Raw genomic sequence first — 18,859 nt, 5'->3', positions numbered from 1 at the left:
AGGACACAGAGTAGAGGGAGGAAGAAAGGAAAATAAAGGGAAAAAAGAGAAAGGATGAAAGGATAGAGAGAGCTAGAGCACAGAAAGATGGAGACAAGTAAGGGGGTGGGTGTGAACTGGGGGGGGGGGGCAGTCATATATATTGCTGTACAAAGGCGTGACCAAAGAATTTCCAAACACCCCCTAAACGAGTTTTTCTCTGTGTGCAAAATAACCCCCTAAACAAGTTTTTCGCGGGCTTTACACATTTTGACCCCTAAACAAGTTGTCGCCAAAATATGACCTTGGGGGAAAAAACATGCCCTAATTACACGTTTGGCTAGTCTTTAAAAAGAGCTTTGGGGAAAAAAACATACCCTAAATATGTTGGACCCGCGATTGACCATTGACCAGTCTTTCAAAACCACCCTCTTTCTTGAAAATCTGTGTTTTTGATACCCTTAACGAGTCCACGTGGTACCGCATCCAAAACTAAAAAACCACCCCTTGACACGCGTTTTTTGGTCATGTGTGAGTACAGCAAAATATTCGACTGCCCCCCCCCCCCCCGGGGGGTGTGAAAAGGATGGAGAGAAAGATATAAAGGGAAGGAAGAACAGAGAGCATATCAGTTGATGAAAACAAAGATTGGGTTGAAGAAAATTAAAGGAGGAATAGAGATAGAAAGAAAAGGAAATAAGGGGAATAAAACAGAAAATGCAATGAATGAATAGAGAGAGCAAGGAAAATGGGAGATAGGGAAAGAAGAGTAAGACGATTGGTTAAAATAATGAAGAAAATTGTGGGAAGAAATTAAAAGTAATTGCAATTAAACTAATTTTGTCCCATTTCCAGCTGGGCTATGCCCATTCCGCCTCATATCCACTTGGTATTTCTAACACCACTTTAATAGTCAGAGTTAGATAAACTGTTTATGAACACAATTTGATTTGAAAAAGTGGAAATTAGACCAACTTGGCATTAGACTAAATGCAAATTTGACTCTAAAGTGGGTATATGACCAAGTTTAGTGTAGACAAAAAGGCAATTAGGCCAGGACGATAGAAGACCAAAAGGGTTAGCCCATGTCGTATTAGAACTGAGAATAGCCCAACTGCTTTTTTAAGACCAAGTGATTATAAACAGAAAATATGTACATGAGAGAAAGAAAGAAAAGGAGAAAATATGAAATGGAGGAGTTGAAAGAAGAAAGATAAATGAAAGCAGGAAGAAAGGGAAATGGAGATACACAGACATCTTTACTTGAAGGATGAGGGTGAAAAGAGAGGCAAGTAGGTGGGAACAGAGGGATGGGGATTTGTGAAAATAAAATGAATCAATTCTACTGTTCACAATTTCAAACAAACTCTAGCTTCGTACTGACAAACTAGACCTTCTGAGAGTTTTTTTATAAATCATTTATTTTACTATTACATTCAAGTAATACGTGATATAATAAAATAAATTATGACTTAAACCATTGCCTCTTGTATACCAGTTATTACCACATGAAAAATTAAATGCAGTTTACTTTTCACCTGGTTTGTCTGATTTTATTTTCTTAGTAGCCCAATTGTGCGCTTTCATAATTGTGCTCATATCCCCATTGTACCCCCATTCATATTTGGCAGCAAAAGGCAACTATCTAGGAAAAAAACATTTTTTGCTGCTTCTTCATGGACATGGTTCTTTCTATAGCAAGTGTGAATGAGGGTGAATAAATCAAACAATCTTTTGCAAATTTGCTTCATCTATTTTTCATCACTTATTGAGTGCCTGCCTATATTGCTGATATGACTTAAGACAAAATACAACCATGTTACTTTTTTATATTGCAGTATTATAACAACTCATACACTGCATCTGCCCTAAAGTAAAAAGCTGTAATTAAGGTGGAAGCTACAGATCTTTGCTGCTAAGGTAAACGTAAGCTATTCGTAGGATGCGGCCATCATCTATACACTCCTGGCTTGCTTTTGTCTTGTTTTCTCTTTATTGATCAGTATTCGGTGCAGGTTCTTCATAAGAAAAACAGCAACTACAGCCGGACAGGAGAGTAAAGTCAGTCGCTCTCATGCAGCCACTGTTCACATTCTTTCGCATCAGACTAATCAGTTACATTTCATGAAGCACAATCAGACTCGTAAAAGTAATGCCAAAAGCTGTCGCCTCGGCCTAGATTTGTAGGCTACAAGAGCTTCAAAGGTTGCAGATATTTTTGCAGATATGCTATACGTGCTCCCTTTATGGGCACAATCTATTCACAATCATTGTTTCACAACCCCCTCTGCACCCCCTCCCATGTCCAAATAGTCAATGTTAGTTGAAAAAGATCCCACTCATTACCCCCCCCAACTTAATTACCAATTACATTCATGAATATTTTCCTTTTCATTATGAAGCCAGTTTGACATCACTGTACAGCAATGTCCGTTTGATAGGAAATTTCCTCTTAAAATAATTTACAAGCATAGAGTATAATGTGAGGATGTCATCTCTTCCGTTTCATGTGGAACTTATAGACTGGTGCCGACTCGGGTGTCTCCTCCTTTACAAGCTTCTTACGAGATTTATCCTGCAGTATGGAAAAAGAGAGGGTTAGGAAAAGAGATAGAAACATAGACGGTGAAGGACATACGGAAAAGCAAATAGTTAAGAGAGAAAATCAGAAGAGGAATAGAGAAAAGAGGAAAAGAGAAAAAAATTAGAAGAGTGAGACAAATAAATAGGAGAGAGAGAGGGAACAAGAAGAAGATGGACAGAGAAAAAAAATAATATCAATCACTCAGTTCTTGTATAGCACATACATAACGTGCTAACGCACATCCAAACAACTTGGATAGAAGTACCCTAACGTTAGCCCCACAGTATAAATTCCTGCCTGTTACCAATTTACCTAACATGGGTTGAGGTTGAGTGAGGTACATGTACAATGTGGTTCAATTTCTTGCTTAAGGAAATTATGCAATGGTTGGGATTCAAACACATGACCCTCTGTTTCAAAGTCAGGAGACTAAATCCAATGGAGCATGATGCTCCACATTATGATATATATTCAGAATATTAAGGCAGCTTTACGTGAATTGGGTAATCATCACTCTGCCATAGATTTTTTTTAGGGACATTCCTATCCTCATATGCTTTTGTCATGGTTTAATATGCTGTTTGTCATTAAAAACTATTACGGCCAAATGCATAAAAGTGGTTCAAAGTTTGGCTAGGATTTGGACAATTACATTACATGAATCTGCATTAACTCCAAGTCTTAACAATGACAAAAGTGCAAATCAGGGGAGTGTTTCATCAACATTTTCATCTGACAAGTTGTCAGATCTGACATCTTTCTCTGATGTTGATTGGCTGAGAGGTACTGTTACTATGGTAACTGTCGGATAAAATGGGACTTGTCGGATAAAACGTCCCACAAGTCCTTTCATGAAACACCCCCCTGGAGTATTTCACCAATCGAACTCACTTTGTATCACAAGCTCATTGGCTCATTCCAAGTGCATGATAGACAATGAAGAATACATATGCAAGAATTTAATAGTTTATTATGCTTTTCAAACTTTTTTTGATTGCAGCCTTCATGTTTTTCCTTTTTTAATTGATAGTTCTACATTTAAGAACATGCACAAGTAATGAATTGCCAGCAATGAATCACCTTAGCATGTTTCTTTGCTTCCATCTTCTCTGCAATGATGTTGAGTTGTTTCTCCCTCTCAATTCGCTGGCTGAGCTCATGGTATCGTTTCTTCTTTTCTTTTCCAACATCCTGTAACAAAAATATGATAATATGTTAGATTTATGTAATCCTTAATACAATAATAATAGTCAATTTATATATAGCGCTTTTCCCAGAACGGCTCAAAGCGCTTTACAGCATATTATTACCCCGGTCATTGGATTCATTTCAATCCCGCACGAAAAGTGCACAATTTCCACTCCCTGGGGAGCATTCCTTGCATTCATCGCAGCCTCATTATGGCGCTGGCAAATTCAAACATACAATATCTTTCGCATCCTACAGGGTACCCATTTAGCACCTGGCTGGGGAGTCGCAAAGTGTGGATTAACACCTTGCCAAAGGACGCTAGAAGACATGAACACATGACCCACCTGTTTACAAGGAGAGAGTCAGACCCACTACACCATGGCTCTTATAACGTTTCTCAGTGCTGCATACCAATAGACCAGTTCGTAGTTACTTCATGGGCAATTTTGGTCAAATGACCTTTCATTTCTTTCATCATGATAGGCAGATTTCAAAGCAAGATATTACGTAAGCTTGCCTTACATAGCAGGATGAAGAAATTGAATAGACCAGGTGACTAGAATAGCACACCAATGAACACTTAATGAAGGTATTTGTTGCATTCCTACTTTGAATGCATATCTTAGCACGTTGCACAATGTACTTGACAAACTGTGAAATACCAGTCGTTCATGGAAGCACTGTTGTTTTTTGTGGATGTAAATGAAAACGACAATTCAAAAGAATATATGAATAATCAAGACATCAAAGTTGGTGCTTATCTCATTAGATTTTAAAGCACCATGTCACTTTAGTACAAATGACCTTCTTCTGATCATGCGTAGAATCTTTTGATCATGCGCAGAAAGGAACTACGAACTGGCTTATACCCCGGCTTTAGCGCAGCAAACCCTGATCAGGTGCATTCAAGGAATTCCTTCCTACCGGGTACCCATTTACTTTACATAATAAAAAAAAGGCATACTTATTCAAACAATTTGCATGCAGCACGTATCTGCAAAAAGCTTGCAACCTGAAATGTTCTGAAATCTTATTCTACCCCAGAAAAGAGATTATAATAAATGCACGTAATTCTGGTGTTCTACGATAAAGGAGAAATTTGACTTAGACAAGATAAATAATTACATGATTCAGGCATCATCTAGTCTCATTCGACTTTGTTGACGTAATCTGTTAATGGTAAGTGCACCCAGTGATGATATGAAACAAAATCTTATTGATTTTAGGACTTTGTATCAACAATACTGCTCCTACACCAGTAGCGTACATAGGATTTTTATGTAAGGGGGGGGTTCAAGCTTAATGAAATGTTGACAACACCAAAAAAAAGGTCTTCAAAAATTATTAAGGCGGATGGGTTTGCGTATAACATCAATTTTAAGGGGGGGGGGGGTTGAACCGCTGTTACCACCCCCTGCGCATGCCACTGTCCTACACTTACTTCAATATGAATTCGAAATTATATTGAATCGACTCACCGCTAAGCCTGACGACGCCCCTTCCCCTGAACTGCTTCCTGCTAAAGCCTTCAGCAGCGATGGATCAGATAACATGGACAGTGTAGGACGATTGTGAGCTCGATGGAGCAAGGCAGGATGGGTGTTCAGATGCTTAGCTGGATCAAATTCTTTTGCTAAGGAGGACAAAAGCACACACAAACTAGAAGATTGAAGTAGTGAACATCACAAAATTGTGGTAAACAATCGTAGGAGTGATTTTGAATTATATTATTACACCACTGCAACTAGTACTACTAAATCTACTTCTTTCTCTTTTAATCTTCCTCTATTTTTCTCCTCATCCTCTTCTTAGCATTCATCTCCTCCTTGTAGCTCTCATCCTTCTCCCTCTCATCCTCCTCCTTCATTTCTCCTTCTCCTACTGTTTGCAGTTTCTGCTTTTTCGGATGACAAAATCATAGGCTTTGCATGGCAGCATATTTTTTCAACAAAATGCAGAAGATGACACAATCAGGCAAATATTGTGAAATAAGATGGAAAATACATAATGTGTAATACTGCATATGCCTGTCACTCTGTCAGCAAAGAAACAAGTTGGTATTGAACAAAAAATTTGAAAAAAAAATATATATACATATATGGACGTACCTTCTTTGACAGTGTCAACAAAAAATGTGTGCTTGTTCTTTGGTTTCTCCTCTCTATCTTCAAGCATATGAAGACTGGATTTCAGCTTCTCAATTTTCTAAAAGGTAAACAAAAATAACAGAATTAGAAAAAAAATAAAACTTTAAAGAAAAAGGAAAGAAAAATAGTGACTACATGGAATGAATTGATAAGAACTGGGTTTTTTTTATGAACAACACAATTTGAAGATTTGTATTACACTGCATTGCTTTGAGAAGGAAAATTCATTGAAAATGGTGCTATTAAAGAGAACAAGTTTATTTGTAAACAAATACAAATAGAAGTCTGATTAGAACCATATCATATTCACAATAGTATGAGATAAAAGGCTGACGAAAATCTAACATAATTTTTATGAAAGGAATCCGACCCCCAAGGGAAAAATTGGCATTCATGACAGAAATCTTGAATACTGAATGAGAAGTACATTGCACATATAGTAATAAATTGCAGATTGCCAATAGACTTACTTTTGATTCAACCGTCATCTTGTGGTTGACGTATCTCAGATCTTGCGTTTCCATCATCTTCAATTGTTCTTCAGTGGTCGGTTCGTCTTTCTTCACACTGGTATGAACTCCATCCTATCAGAAAACATCAGAAACAGAATTCTAGGCTTTTTGATTGCAGTTGTGAAAAATAATCACAAAATATTGTCTAACAGGCCCCCAATACCCTCTCCCCCTCCCAAAATAGTACAGTAGTACAATAATTTTATAAAGGATTCTAAAAAAATCAATGATTAAATGGAAAATTTTATCATAAAACAGTTCTTGATCATCATGAACCATGAAAAATGGCAATTTCTTTAACCTATATATGACCTCACTAAAGCAAAACTTAAAAAACTCCTCATTCTGTTATTCTACATGTATTCAAGGTGTTTTTTTTTCTCTCTAACCTTATTAATGTACTTCTAATTATTCAATTTGTTTTATTAAAACTACTCTTAAATGCAGTGTAAACTTCTTAAAGATTTTGTAATCCCAAAAAGATACCAACTCAACTATAATTTGAGAGCAATGCAGACGGAAATAGTACATTTGGGATTTGCATGTACACAAAATTATTCAGCCTGAACATAGTTATCCCATTTTAATCATATTTCCCTCAATCATATTTTTCTCAGCAGCAAAAATTAATTTTACAGATTTGAGAGGAAATGAGATTAATTACAATCATCCTTGTGCTGATCATCTTGTAGTAGAATTCATCTGGGTTCCTATCTCGTGCTTTCTGGCGAAGCCGCTTGAGTGCAGCTTGTTTCTTGTGATAATCCCTGGAAAAAAATGCAATAGAACATGGACATAAAATGACAGAGAGATAAGATATTCCTTTGTTTTTAACTTATCAACCAAATGCATTATCTCATTCACACTGATTTCCCAAGATTGCTTAAAACTTGTGAATGTGATTTTTTTTTAGAATTAGCAATAAATAATTTTTTAATGTGAAATTTGGGTTTTCTTCTTTCATAAATCAATTCTCCTAGCCATTTATAAGAAACAAGGAGTCACGCAATAATAATAAATCATAATTCACAGGGAAAGAGAGGCATTACTACCTTTAGTTAACAGTATAACTAGACCTCTATAGGCAGTGAAAGAATTCTCTTTCTTGGCAAACCTATTAATATTAAGATAAAGAGAAAAGCATTGCTAGATATCAGAACGTATTTTTAAATGAACTGAAGAAAAATAAGCTAGCTTACCTTGCACGTAGTTGATAATCTTTCTTCTTTTCTAAAAGTCCAAACTTGGCACGACTGGAAGGCTAGGGTCAAGAACAGAAAAAGAATATGAAAAGGGAATGCAGAGAAGGATGAAGGAATTGAATGAGTGGAGAGAAATACTGAGAACTTGATTGCCATTGCCATTGGCATTGGATCATTTTCATGACAAAAATACATGTAGGCCTCGGCCACGGGGAAAGGTTATGATAAAAAAAAGGGTGTACTGTAGGGTAAGAATCTACAATTTATATATTATATAACTGTTAAACAAAATTAACACAGGGAGACAAAATCGTGACAAGCAACCACGAATATTTCTCACGACCTTCCAATCATTCACAACAAACACAAAAATATATTGATGGGACCGTAGACGTAGTAACGACCATGAAGAATTCTTTAATAATTATCAAAATTCTCCACTCACCTGAGATCTTTCTCGATGGCTTTTTTGAGCTGCCTTTTGTGCCTTCTTGAAAGATGACATCTTTTTAACTTAACAGTATAAGGAGATCTCCATGCAAACTATAATATAAGGTTACAAAATAAAAAATTCACACACGTGTGAACGCCACAAAGTTGTTTGTGTATGGAACGCCAAAAGGGAAATGGGAATTATAAACTAAAAAAATTACAAAATAATAATGCGCACAAAGTATAGGCTGTGTGCCCGGGGTCTGTAAGTGCATTGCTCAAAGATTTGGCGTCGGCATTGATGTGACCCCTTATTGATACTGATAGTTGGATTTGTCAGACTGATATCCCATCCTTGGGCCATATCGACGGGAGGGGGGGGGGGGGCAAGATGATATGCTGCTGCCTGCCTACGGGGGCCCTCAGTGTGTTTTCTAGTTAATCAACTACTAGTATGGTGCCATCGCGGAAGGCATGATTAGAGTAAAGAAAATAAGAAATTTAAATAATTATGGATAAGACAAAAGAAAGCAGGGATAGACTATAGATGTGGAAATATCGACTGGGTTACAAGGCCCTTCTCCTTCAATTTGCAAGCAGCAAATACCTATTTTCCCTTTTTAGACCATTTTGGTCCAAGCTCCCCTTAGGCAAAGAGCTTCCCCCCCCCCCATCCCATCCAGCACCCTTTGTTCAGATTCCTTCAACTTCTCTCTTATTTCACGCAAATCCGCTCTTTTCCATCCCTTAAACTCTCTGGATTCAAAGAGGATTTTAATTGGAATTAAAATTTATCGATCAGAGCAAGTCTCTCCCTCTCTCTTCTGCCACATATTACATCCCTCATTCTAAAATGTTACTACAGCTTGTTTATCGATCAGAGCAATTCTCTTCTGCCACCTATTACATCCCCATTCTAAAATGATACCCAATATAGCATTTTAAAAATCTCTTAGGTCACTTCCAAATCATGCACATGCAACAGTAATGGGTACTCCTGTTCACTTCAGTGTTCAGCCATGATTTTTTTTTTCAAGAACTATTAAGCCTACGTAGAGCTTAAAGGGGAAGTTCACCCAGAAAAAATCAAAACAATTGGCAGAGATTTTAGGAAAATCCAATAGAAGATTAAGAAAGTTGTCAGAACTGTAAGTTTGGGGATTTGTGACATCATGTACAAGCAGCTGCCTTTTAAGTTATGTAATATATAATGCATGAATTTATTTTTTAATGGTTCATGAAGACTATTTTTTCAGGAGTGGGTGTGAAATAATGTTGATACTGAAGGTACGATAAAATAAAGTACAATAAAAAAATTGTGAGAAATTGACATTTCATTGTTTGTTTTTATTAATGATACAAAGCTGCTAACATATGTCATAAATCAAAAAGTTGAAATTTTAATAACTTTAAAAATATTTGATGGATTTCACTCTAGCCTTTTCCAATATTTTTTTTCTGCCATTTCTTGAAAAAAAAACTTTCAGTCAGGTTGAACTTCCCCTTATACACAGAAGTATAATAAGACAGTGATCTCAAGGCCGAAAAGCTTTAGAACAAAACACAATGCCATTGTCCCTCTTAATCATACCACACAGTTAAATATCTGTATATATTACAAGACACATAGAGACATTATGAAAGTACATTGAAACTCTTTTCTTACAAAATTTAATTTAATGCCATTGAATTGCAAACATACAAATGAGCATACACAGTAACAGTATTGTACATTTAGATATTCATAACTAAATTACTTCTGTAATACTGAATAAAGAAAAAGCTGTCTTTAGAGGGAAGTGTTGCATAAAATGACTTTCTGTTCTGGGGGGGGGGGGTTGATTTAACAACACACCAAGACTAATTCTTCATGTATATAACTGCTAGGGGTGACAAGACAGATATTTTATTAATATTTGAAGAAAAGAACTTGGTGGTAAACAAGTTGTATATGGCAGATGTAATCAATGATTTATTTATAGGGTTCAACAAATCGGGAAGATGGAGAGCCCTCACCATGAAGCTTAGTGACCAGGGATTGCAACAGTTTAATACTACCAATGTACATAAACTGTTACAGTAGCATAGAATCCTTAAGGGTGAGCCAAACTAGCCGAGTTTGCTGCCTTGTGTTAACATCATCCATAAAGTGAATAACAATATAAATATTTTGGGAAGATTTTTCTTCTTTTTCTGGATGGGGGGGGGGGGGGCAGGGTGCCTTTCATTTGATCTAACAATCCACTGAGTCTTTATTCTTTATGGAATATTGATTTCTAGGGGTCAAAGAATGAATATAGCATTATTTCGAGCAAATAGCTGGGCGGTAAATAAGTTGCTGATATGTTTATTTTTTTTAAGTTTGGACAAATTCAAAATGATACCATCAATTATCGTTGTTAGCATGCACCTCAAAATTATCTCCCATCCAAGTTGTCTACAACGGTTATGCACCATGATTTCAACACCAGGAACCCAGGTATTTGTGGAAGGGAAGTTTACCGAAAAGTTTTGAAGGAAATGAACACTAGCTTTGCAAAAACTGGGACATGGAGAATACAAAACCTGTCTAAAGTATGAGACCCACAAGAAAAATGTCAGTGAAGAAGAGCCATGTACAACATCATCTGAAAATAAAGATGACATATTTAATTAGATGTAGGAATTGTATAATAAAGTCTATGGGACTTCAGTAACTCAGGGAATATGCCACAATAATGTAACAAACATCTAAGTTCTAAAACAATGGATTGGTCAGCATTTTATGAATGTAGATGATCCACTCCTATATAACTGCCAATTTGTCTCTAATATTCACTTGGTGTTTCCTTTAATTCTCTATCATATTTTCTTTATTAAAGGAGATAACCTTATGAGCAGCACAAGGTAGTATATATGTTGTCCTCGATCGTCAGGTGGTAGCAACTAATGTCACATCCTTTGACATTGCTGTCATCAAGCTGTTTGCCAGTTTCTACTGCTTCAATATCCTGTGCACAGAGACACGCTCATCAACCCTTGAGTTCTTTCAACGGTATGTACATGCATGTTTTAATTTATTTCACAGAATTCAAAATTCTTGAAGTCTAAATCCCAGCGCACACTATGCGACGCGCTGCGACATGATTTTTTCACAAATCTTAATTTGCATTAAATTTGAAAGTTCCAAGAAGTTGAATTACTTTATTCGACGATCAACATAATGCTAGGAACACTAAAATAACAATTCTGTTTTGCTGCAAGACTTGTGGTTGGAGTAAATTCCAAATCGGATGATGACGTCATTGCAATTTGGAATTGAAATTACTTGTGTTCCCACCGGGAGGCTCAAATTACACTGGAAATTCCATTTCAGTATTCATACCACTATTCCGAACGTTGATAGTTCAAATTTTATAGTTTGGAATGCTCATATCAAATGTTATTACAATTTCTTTGAAAATCACATCGCATCGCGTTGCTTAGTGTGCGCTGGCCTCAAGATTGAATTTTCAAAAAAAATTTGGTGGTGGCTTCCAAACTTTCTACACAAAATTCTGAAATTCATTATATACAAATTGATGCAAATTTATTTTAAAAAACCCCCAAAATGCTACTTCTCTATTTTGCAGTTGATTTTGATTTTGTCTGTTTTATATGAAGGGCTTGATGGAAATTACAAAAAACAATTTACCCCATTCCAGGGCAGGGATATATTATACACCTCATAATTTACTGATCTATGCAGATTCTACTGGTACATTTAACATAATTTCTGGATACAGATTTGAAAAGTGACACGATTAGAAGGTCTGGCAAAAAATCACTTTCAGAATGGTTCATATATCAATTTCAGAATACATGAACCAAAGGTTTTCCTGATTTTATGGTTAGATGAACTTGCCTTTGTGTTTGTGTGTCTACAAGTGATTCCATTCGAAAAATGTGCAGTATCTTATGTGTCTTGGATGCATGCTTTTGATACTGGTTATTCTGAGGAGAATAATGTGAATTTTCTTGTACATTTGTAGCAATGCAGGTGTTTCCTGAAAGCTGTTGTGACAGTACGCCAAATTGACACCTGTTACCATGGTTAGATACGCTATTTTATTCATGAGTCCACTGTTTGAAGAGTGGACTCATGAATAAAAACAGTGGACTCATGAATGAAATAGCGTGGATAACCACGGCAACAGGCGTCAATTCGGCGCACTGTGACAAAAGCGCGCATCAGCATTGGATATGTTTTTTACACAAGCCCAATACGTGCTAAATTAAGTGTAATTTATACAGAATATCTGCATAAACCATGGACTCAATCTTGGGTTTTCAAAACCACCTTTGTGATTTCGGGCCATTATGTTCCTGCATGTGTATTATTAAAGTATGCTTTATTCTCATTGACTCTCAAACAAGAAGGTCTTTCTTCTCACTCCTGCTAATTCTACAGATACCTAATAGAGGACCATGTGGACAGCCATTAAGTTTCACAGATGTACCGATCCCAGGAACAATGCCCGCTGGACCAGGCTCATCAACCGAGACAATTTTATGGTCACTTCATCAACACGGGTGTGCAACAATCACTTTCGGCATGGACAACCATTTACAGATGATCAACACATGATGGTGACATGTGTAACTTAGCGACAATAATGGCAAATGGCGAATGGCAAGTTAAAGTTCATGGTAAAGATGTGTCAACAATGGTCTCTTATGACTTTATCTATCTATCTTGACCAGCCCAGCAAACCTTTTCTAGAAAAAGTTTTAAGGATATGCTAGTTGCATTGAAATGTGCATGGAAAAAAGAAGCGACAGATTGCCAATTATGGAACTGGAAAGTCATGAGGGTGACTTGTGCATTCGACAATAATGGCTGATGGTAAATGGCAAGTGAAAGTTTACGGTAAAGATGTGTCAAACAATGGTCTCTTACGGCCATATCCAGCCATTCTGACCAGCCCAGCATACCTTTTCTACAAGAAAAATAATAGGATATGGTAGTTGCACGAGATGAGCATGGAACGAAGAGGCACCAGAGAGCAACTTGCGGAACTGGACAGTGAGTGTCACTCGCGAAAGATAGCAACAATAACGGCGGATGGTAAATGGCGAGTGAAAGTTTACGGCAAAGATGTGTTGAACAACGATCTCTTTATGGCTGTATTTATCCCTCTTCATTGCCATCACATTCTCGCCTTTCCTGGATACATTCAACACCCTCCATGTATGTACTGGGAATCAGGACTATGCAGACCTACTCGAAAAAGAGATTTCTACCAGGCCCATTTATTTCCATCCTTCAGCAAATGACTTGGCAAGAACTATTCGACACCATGACTGTCCAGTTTTAATGAATGAACCAGGAACATTTCCTGTGTGTCATATCTACAGGAGCAATAGAGCTACTGTCCACACAAGAAAGGGAAAGAAATAGGACATACATGTAGCTCGAAAATCAGTACACAAACCTCAAAAATACATGACAAAACAGGAACTATTTGAGATTTCAGTTAATAACACAAGAGAAAAGAAATGTAAAGAGACGGCTTTCAACTGCTAAAAAGGAACTGAAAAATCTCACTCAGCAGGATGGATAGGAACTCACAAAGAGCCAACATAAAGCATTCCAAACAATGGTCAAGCAGAATTCTGACGTTTCGTGTCATGCAAGAGAAAAACATTGTAAAGAAACAGCTTTCAACTGCTAAAAAGGAACTGAAAAATCTCACTCACCAGGATGGATAGGAACTCGCAAAGAGCCAGCATAAAGCATTCTAAACAATGGTCAGGCAGAGTTCTGACCAAGAGAAAAACAATTTAAAGAAAGAAGTTTTCAATTGCCAAAAAACAAGCGTAAAATCTAATTCAGAAGAATGGGCAGGAACTCACAAAGAGCCAGCATAAAGCATTCCAAACAATGGTCAGGGAGAAACTCCTGTCATTTTTTCGGAGGGGTCATCTGCAACACTTTTTTGACAAAGAGAAAAAAGCTGCTTCCTCAAAAGGAGCCTGACAGATTCGGTGGCATCCTGGTGAGGCTGTAAATCACCCTACCAGGAGAATCCCCAGCAGCCTACAATTTACTTTGTACTTCTGGCTTTGTAAAATTGCCCTACAAAATCACACTCCACATGCATTTGATATCTCCCCAGGTTACAATTTCAAATACTCCAGAAAGTGTGTAAAGACATCGGCTCCAGTTCCTTGCCAGCCCTCAAAAAATGACTTATTTTTTATGAAATGAAAATTAAGTGTGGGCTGACGTACACATCATAAGACACCCTTGTCAACTTCACAGGCCTTGGCAATCTGAACACCAAACTAGAGATTGTCAGATGTTGTGTACACATACAGCCATCAGCAACGTGTTAAACAAAAATGATTCACATTGACCGCTTGAAAACCTACACTGGACCAAAATTGAAATATTGGTTGATGTCCGTCCAACCAAGAAAGGAGAAACCCTGCTAGGAAAAGGGTGATGCCAAATAGATATAAAGATCTAGTTTATAAAGTCTAGTGATTAACCTGCACTTAGGACAACTACCTGTGTTTTCCTTTCTTCACTGCTGATGCCTTATTTGTACTGTCACATATGTAAAAAGAGTATCAAGGGGTACAAGTACCAGCAACACATGCAGGAGCACGAGGCCACCATGACCATCAGATGCACTTATTGCTCGTATGAGACGGAAGGGAGGTCAGAGATGACACGGCATTTCGGGAGGATGCACAACAGTAAAAAATAAGAGGCAAATATCATTAATTATACCTCTACGACAGCTGGACAATTAAGAAAAAGGGAAGGAGAGCAGAGAAGAAGGGACAAGCACGAGGCCACCATGACCCTCAGGTGCACCTATTGGGCTTACGAGACGGAAGAGAGGTCGGAGATGACCCGCCATTTAGGGAGGATGCACCACAGTCGAAAACAAGAGGCAGAGTTCATAAATTACAATGCAGCAACGACGGGACCCTTGAGAAAACAGGAAGGAGAGAGAAGAAGGGACAAGTGGGAGGAAGAAAAGAAGACAGAAAGGGAGAGCATGGTAAGGAAGGAAGATAAAGATGACAGGAAGGAAAGTAAGCATGAAGGAGAGGAGGACAGGAAAGAAAAGAAGAAAGAGAAAGTAGAGGACAGGAAGGAAAAGAAGGAGGAGAAAGTAGATAAGGACAACCAACATGCCAAAAAACTTATCCTATCGCATGGCCTTGCAGTCATGGTGTGTGGCATCTTTACCAGGCTCCAGTTACCATTTGGGTATTTCCCATGTACTGCCATGTCAGCAGATCAATTGTATAACATCATATTTGAAGGTGTGGAGATGCCCGCACACAGCAGGTTCCCATGTGCGGGCCTTTGTTTGAGATGATGCTTTGTCAAACAGTAAATTTTATGGACTTTATGCAGATCATCATTTTACAATAGATCCATTTGATGAAGGTAGCTGAATCTACTTCTTAGCAGATGCACATGTACATCTCAAATAGCCCAGTTCTTTTAGGGTTAGCTCACAAGGTCCAACAATTAACCTGCACTTATGACAACTACCTGTGTTTTCTTTTCTTCACTGCAGATGCCATACCTGTATTGTCACATATGGAAGAGAAGCATCAAAGGATACAAATACCAGCAACACATGCAGGAGCACGAGGCCACCATAACCCTCAGATGCACTTATTGCTCGTATGAGACGGAAGGGAGGTCGGAGATGACCCGGCATTTCGGGAGGATGCACAACAGTAAAAAGAAGAGGCAAAGTTCATCAATTATACCGCTGCGGCAACTGGACACTTAACAAAACGGGAAGGAGAGTGGAGAAGAAGAGACAAGCACAAGGCCACCATGACCGTCAGGTGCACCTATTGGGCTTACGAGACGGAAGAGAGGTCGGAAATGACCCGCCATTTCGGGAGGATGTACCACGGACGAAAACAAGAGGCACAGTTCTTAAATTACACTGCAGTGACGACGGGACCCCTGAGAAAACAGGAAGGAGAGAGGAGAAGAAGGGACAAGTGGGATGAAGAAAAGAAGACAGAAAGGTAGAGCAAGGTAAGAGAGGAAGATAAAGATGACAGGAAGGAAAGTAAGCATGAAGGAGAGGACAGGAAAGAAAAGAAGAAAGAGAAAGTAGACAGGAAGGAAAAGAAGGAAGAGAAAGTAGATAAGGACAACCAACATTCCAAAAAACCTATCATATCGCATGGCCTTGCAGTCATGGTGTGTGGCATCTTTACCGGGCTCCAGTCGCCATTTGGGTATTTCCCATGTACTGCCATGTCAGCAGATCAATTGTATAACATCATATTTGAAGGTGGGGAGATGCCCACACACAGCAGGTTCCTATGTGCGGGCCTTTGTTTCAGATGATGCTTTTTCAGACGGTAAATTTTATGGACTTTGTGCAGATCATCATTTTACAATAAATCCATTTGATGAAGGTAGCTGAATCTTGTTCTTAGCAGATGCACATGTACATCTCAAATAGCCCAGTCCTTTTAGGGTTAGCTCACAAGGTCTAACAATTAACCTGCACTTATGACAACTACATGTACCTGTGTTTTCTTTTCTTCACTGCAGATGCCATACCTGTATTGTCGTATATGCAAGAGAAGCATCAAAGGATACAAGTACCAGCAACACATGTAAGAGCACTAGGCCCCAGTGACCCTCAGATGTACTTACTGCTCGTATGAGACTGAAGGGAGGTCGGAAATGACCTGGCATTTCGTGAGGAAGCACAACAGTCGAAAAGAAGAGGCAAATTTCATCAATTATACCGCTGCGGCAACTGGACACTTAACAAAAAGGGAAAGAGAGTGGAGAAGAGACAAGCACAAGGCCACCATGACCCTCAGGTGCACCTATTGGGCTTATGAGACGGAAGAGAGGTCGGAAATGACCCGCCATTTCGGGAGTATGCACCCGGTCGAAAACAAGAGGCAGAGTTCATAAATTACACTGCAGTGACGACGGGACCCCTGAGAAAACAGGAAGGAGAGAGGAGAAGGGACAAGTGGGAGGAAGAAAAGAAGACAGAAAGGGAGAGCAAGGAAAGGAAGGAAGATAATGACAGGAAGGAAAGTAAGCATGAAGGAGAGGACAGGAAGAAAAGAAAGAGAAAGTAGAGGAGGGCAGGAAGGAAAAGAAGGAAGAGAAATTAGATAAGGACAACCAACATGCCAAAAAACTTATCATATCGCATGGCCTTGCAGTCATGGTGTGTGGCATCTGTACCGGGCTCCAGTCGCCATTTGGGTATTTCCCATGTACTGCCATGTCAGCAGATCAATTGTATAACATCATATTTGAAGGTGTGGAGATTCCCGCTCACAGCAGGTTCCCATGTGCGGGCCTTTGTTTGAGATGCTTTTTTTCAAACAGTAAATTTTATGGACTTTGTGCAGATCATCATTTTACACTAAATCCATTTGATGAAGGTAGTCGAATCTACTTCTTAGCAGATGCACATGTACATCTCAAATAGCCCAGTCCTTTTAGGGTTAGCTCACAAGGTCTAACAATTAACCTGCACTTATGACAACTACCTGTGTTTTCATTTCTTCACTGCAGATGCCATACCTGTATTGTCACATATGCAAGAGAAGCATCAAAGGATACACATACCAGCAACACATGCAGGAGCACTAGGCCACCGTGACACTCAGATGTACTTACTGCTCATATGAGACTGAAGGGAGAGCGGAGATGACCCAGCATTTTGGGAGGATGCACAACAGTAAAAGGCAAAGTTCATCAATTATACCGCTGTGACTGGACATTTTAATAAGAAAAAGGGAAGGAGAACGGAGAAGAAGAAGTGACAAGCACGAGGCCACCATTACCCTCAGGTGCACTTATTGTTCCTATGAAACAGAGCCATATCTGAGATGACCTGTCATTATGGGATAATGCACCACAATCGGAAATAGGAGGCAAAATTCATCGATTATACCGCTGCGATGAGTGGACACTTAAGGAAAAGGGAAGAGTGCAAGGATGAAGTTCTGAAAGGCAGGACAGAGTTGAACTGCATTAAACAAGTGAGGAAGAGATCTCGGAGAAAGTATTAGACAGTATTGGTAATATATTCAAGTCATCACCAATTTATGTTACCCCAGAAAAATGAACCCATGCAAATGGAATTAGACACAGGACCAGCTGGGTCCGTCATGCCAAAAAAAATGTTTGACGAGCTGAAAAGCTTCTCAGAAGAGCTATTGAGCCCGCTTGGTGTCGCAATGGTAAATGTTGACGGACAGGGCGCATCATCAACTCCTAGACTATAAAGCGTTGAATGGAATGGGTGAGCTCAAGGAAATGGAGGCACTTCTGCTGTTAAGAGAGACTGCTAGTTTGCATTTCTTGGCAGGTGATGAGAGAAAAAGTTGAAAAAGAACTTGACCGTCTTGAGGCAGAGCACATGACAAAAGTTGCACATTCGTACTGTTATGAAACCAAATGTAAATGATAGATTATGTGGCAACTACAAGGTCACAATTGACTTGGTGCTAAAGGTGGACCAACATCCTATGCCAAGGATACAGCTTATCTGGGAGGTGGAGAGAAATTCACCAAAATAGATCTGAAACAAGCATACCATCAGGGCCCCGTCTTACAAAGAGATACGATTGATAACTCTATGAAAATCCAACAGTGTCATAACTTTCTACAGGAAATTTGTAAAATGTCCTTTGTAAACAAAGGAGAACATGTGTGCAGCAAATTGTCAAGAAATAAATGAAATCATAAGTATACATCATATCTAGAAATTTTTTTTGAACATGCATTTTGTATGTTGACTTTGCTGGTCATCCATACAT

The 18,859-nt window shown here is 38.6% G+C and overlaps 1 protein-coding gene across 1 annotated transcript; it reads right to left on the bottom strand.

The window, feature by feature from the left end:
- Window positions 1-1,744: 1,744 nt before the first annotated feature.
- Window positions 1,745-8,231, bottom strand: LOC121414423 (probable U3 small nucleolar RNA-associated protein 11). The gene is made up of 8 exons (XM_041607596.1): window positions 8,061-8,231; window positions 7,613-7,674; window positions 7,078-7,180; window positions 6,372-6,485; window positions 5,863-5,959; window positions 5,233-5,387; window positions 3,644-3,754; window positions 1,745-2,554 (listed from the first exon to the last, which is right to left on the bottom strand). Exons 1-8 carry the CDS (start codon window positions 8,118-8,120, stop codon window positions 2,471-2,473), a joined length of 786 nt encoding a protein of 261 aa, XP_041463530.1. The 5' UTR covers window positions 8,121-8,231; the 3' UTR covers window positions 1,745-2,470.
- Between the last annotated feature and the right edge of the window lie 10,628 nt (window positions 8,232-18,859).

This window comes from Lytechinus variegatus, chromosome 4, assembly GCF_018143015.1.
Source record: "Lytechinus variegatus isolate NC3 chromosome 4, Lvar_3.0, whole genome shotgun sequence".
In the NCBI taxonomy this organism is placed as follows: domain Eukaryota; kingdom Metazoa; phylum Echinodermata; class Echinoidea; order Temnopleuroida; family Toxopneustidae; genus Lytechinus; species Lytechinus variegatus.
This window is presented reverse-complemented; position numbering and strand designations above follow the sequence as displayed.

Bases quoted from the DNA above. Each gene is read 5' to 3' on its own strand.
- LOC121414423 (XM_041607596.1), bottom strand. From the start codon at position 8,120: ATGTCATCTTTCAAGAAGGCACAAAAGGCAGCTCAAAAAAGCCATCGA. The intron at 6,486-7,077 runs GTAATTAATCTC...GTTTTCTGATAG, and splicing joins TGATCAGCACAAGGATGATT to GATGGAGTTCATACCAGTGT. The intron at 2,555-3,643 runs GTGATTCATTGC...TCCATACTGCAG, and splicing joins AAGCAAAGAAACATGCTAAG to GATAAATCTCGTAAGAAGCT.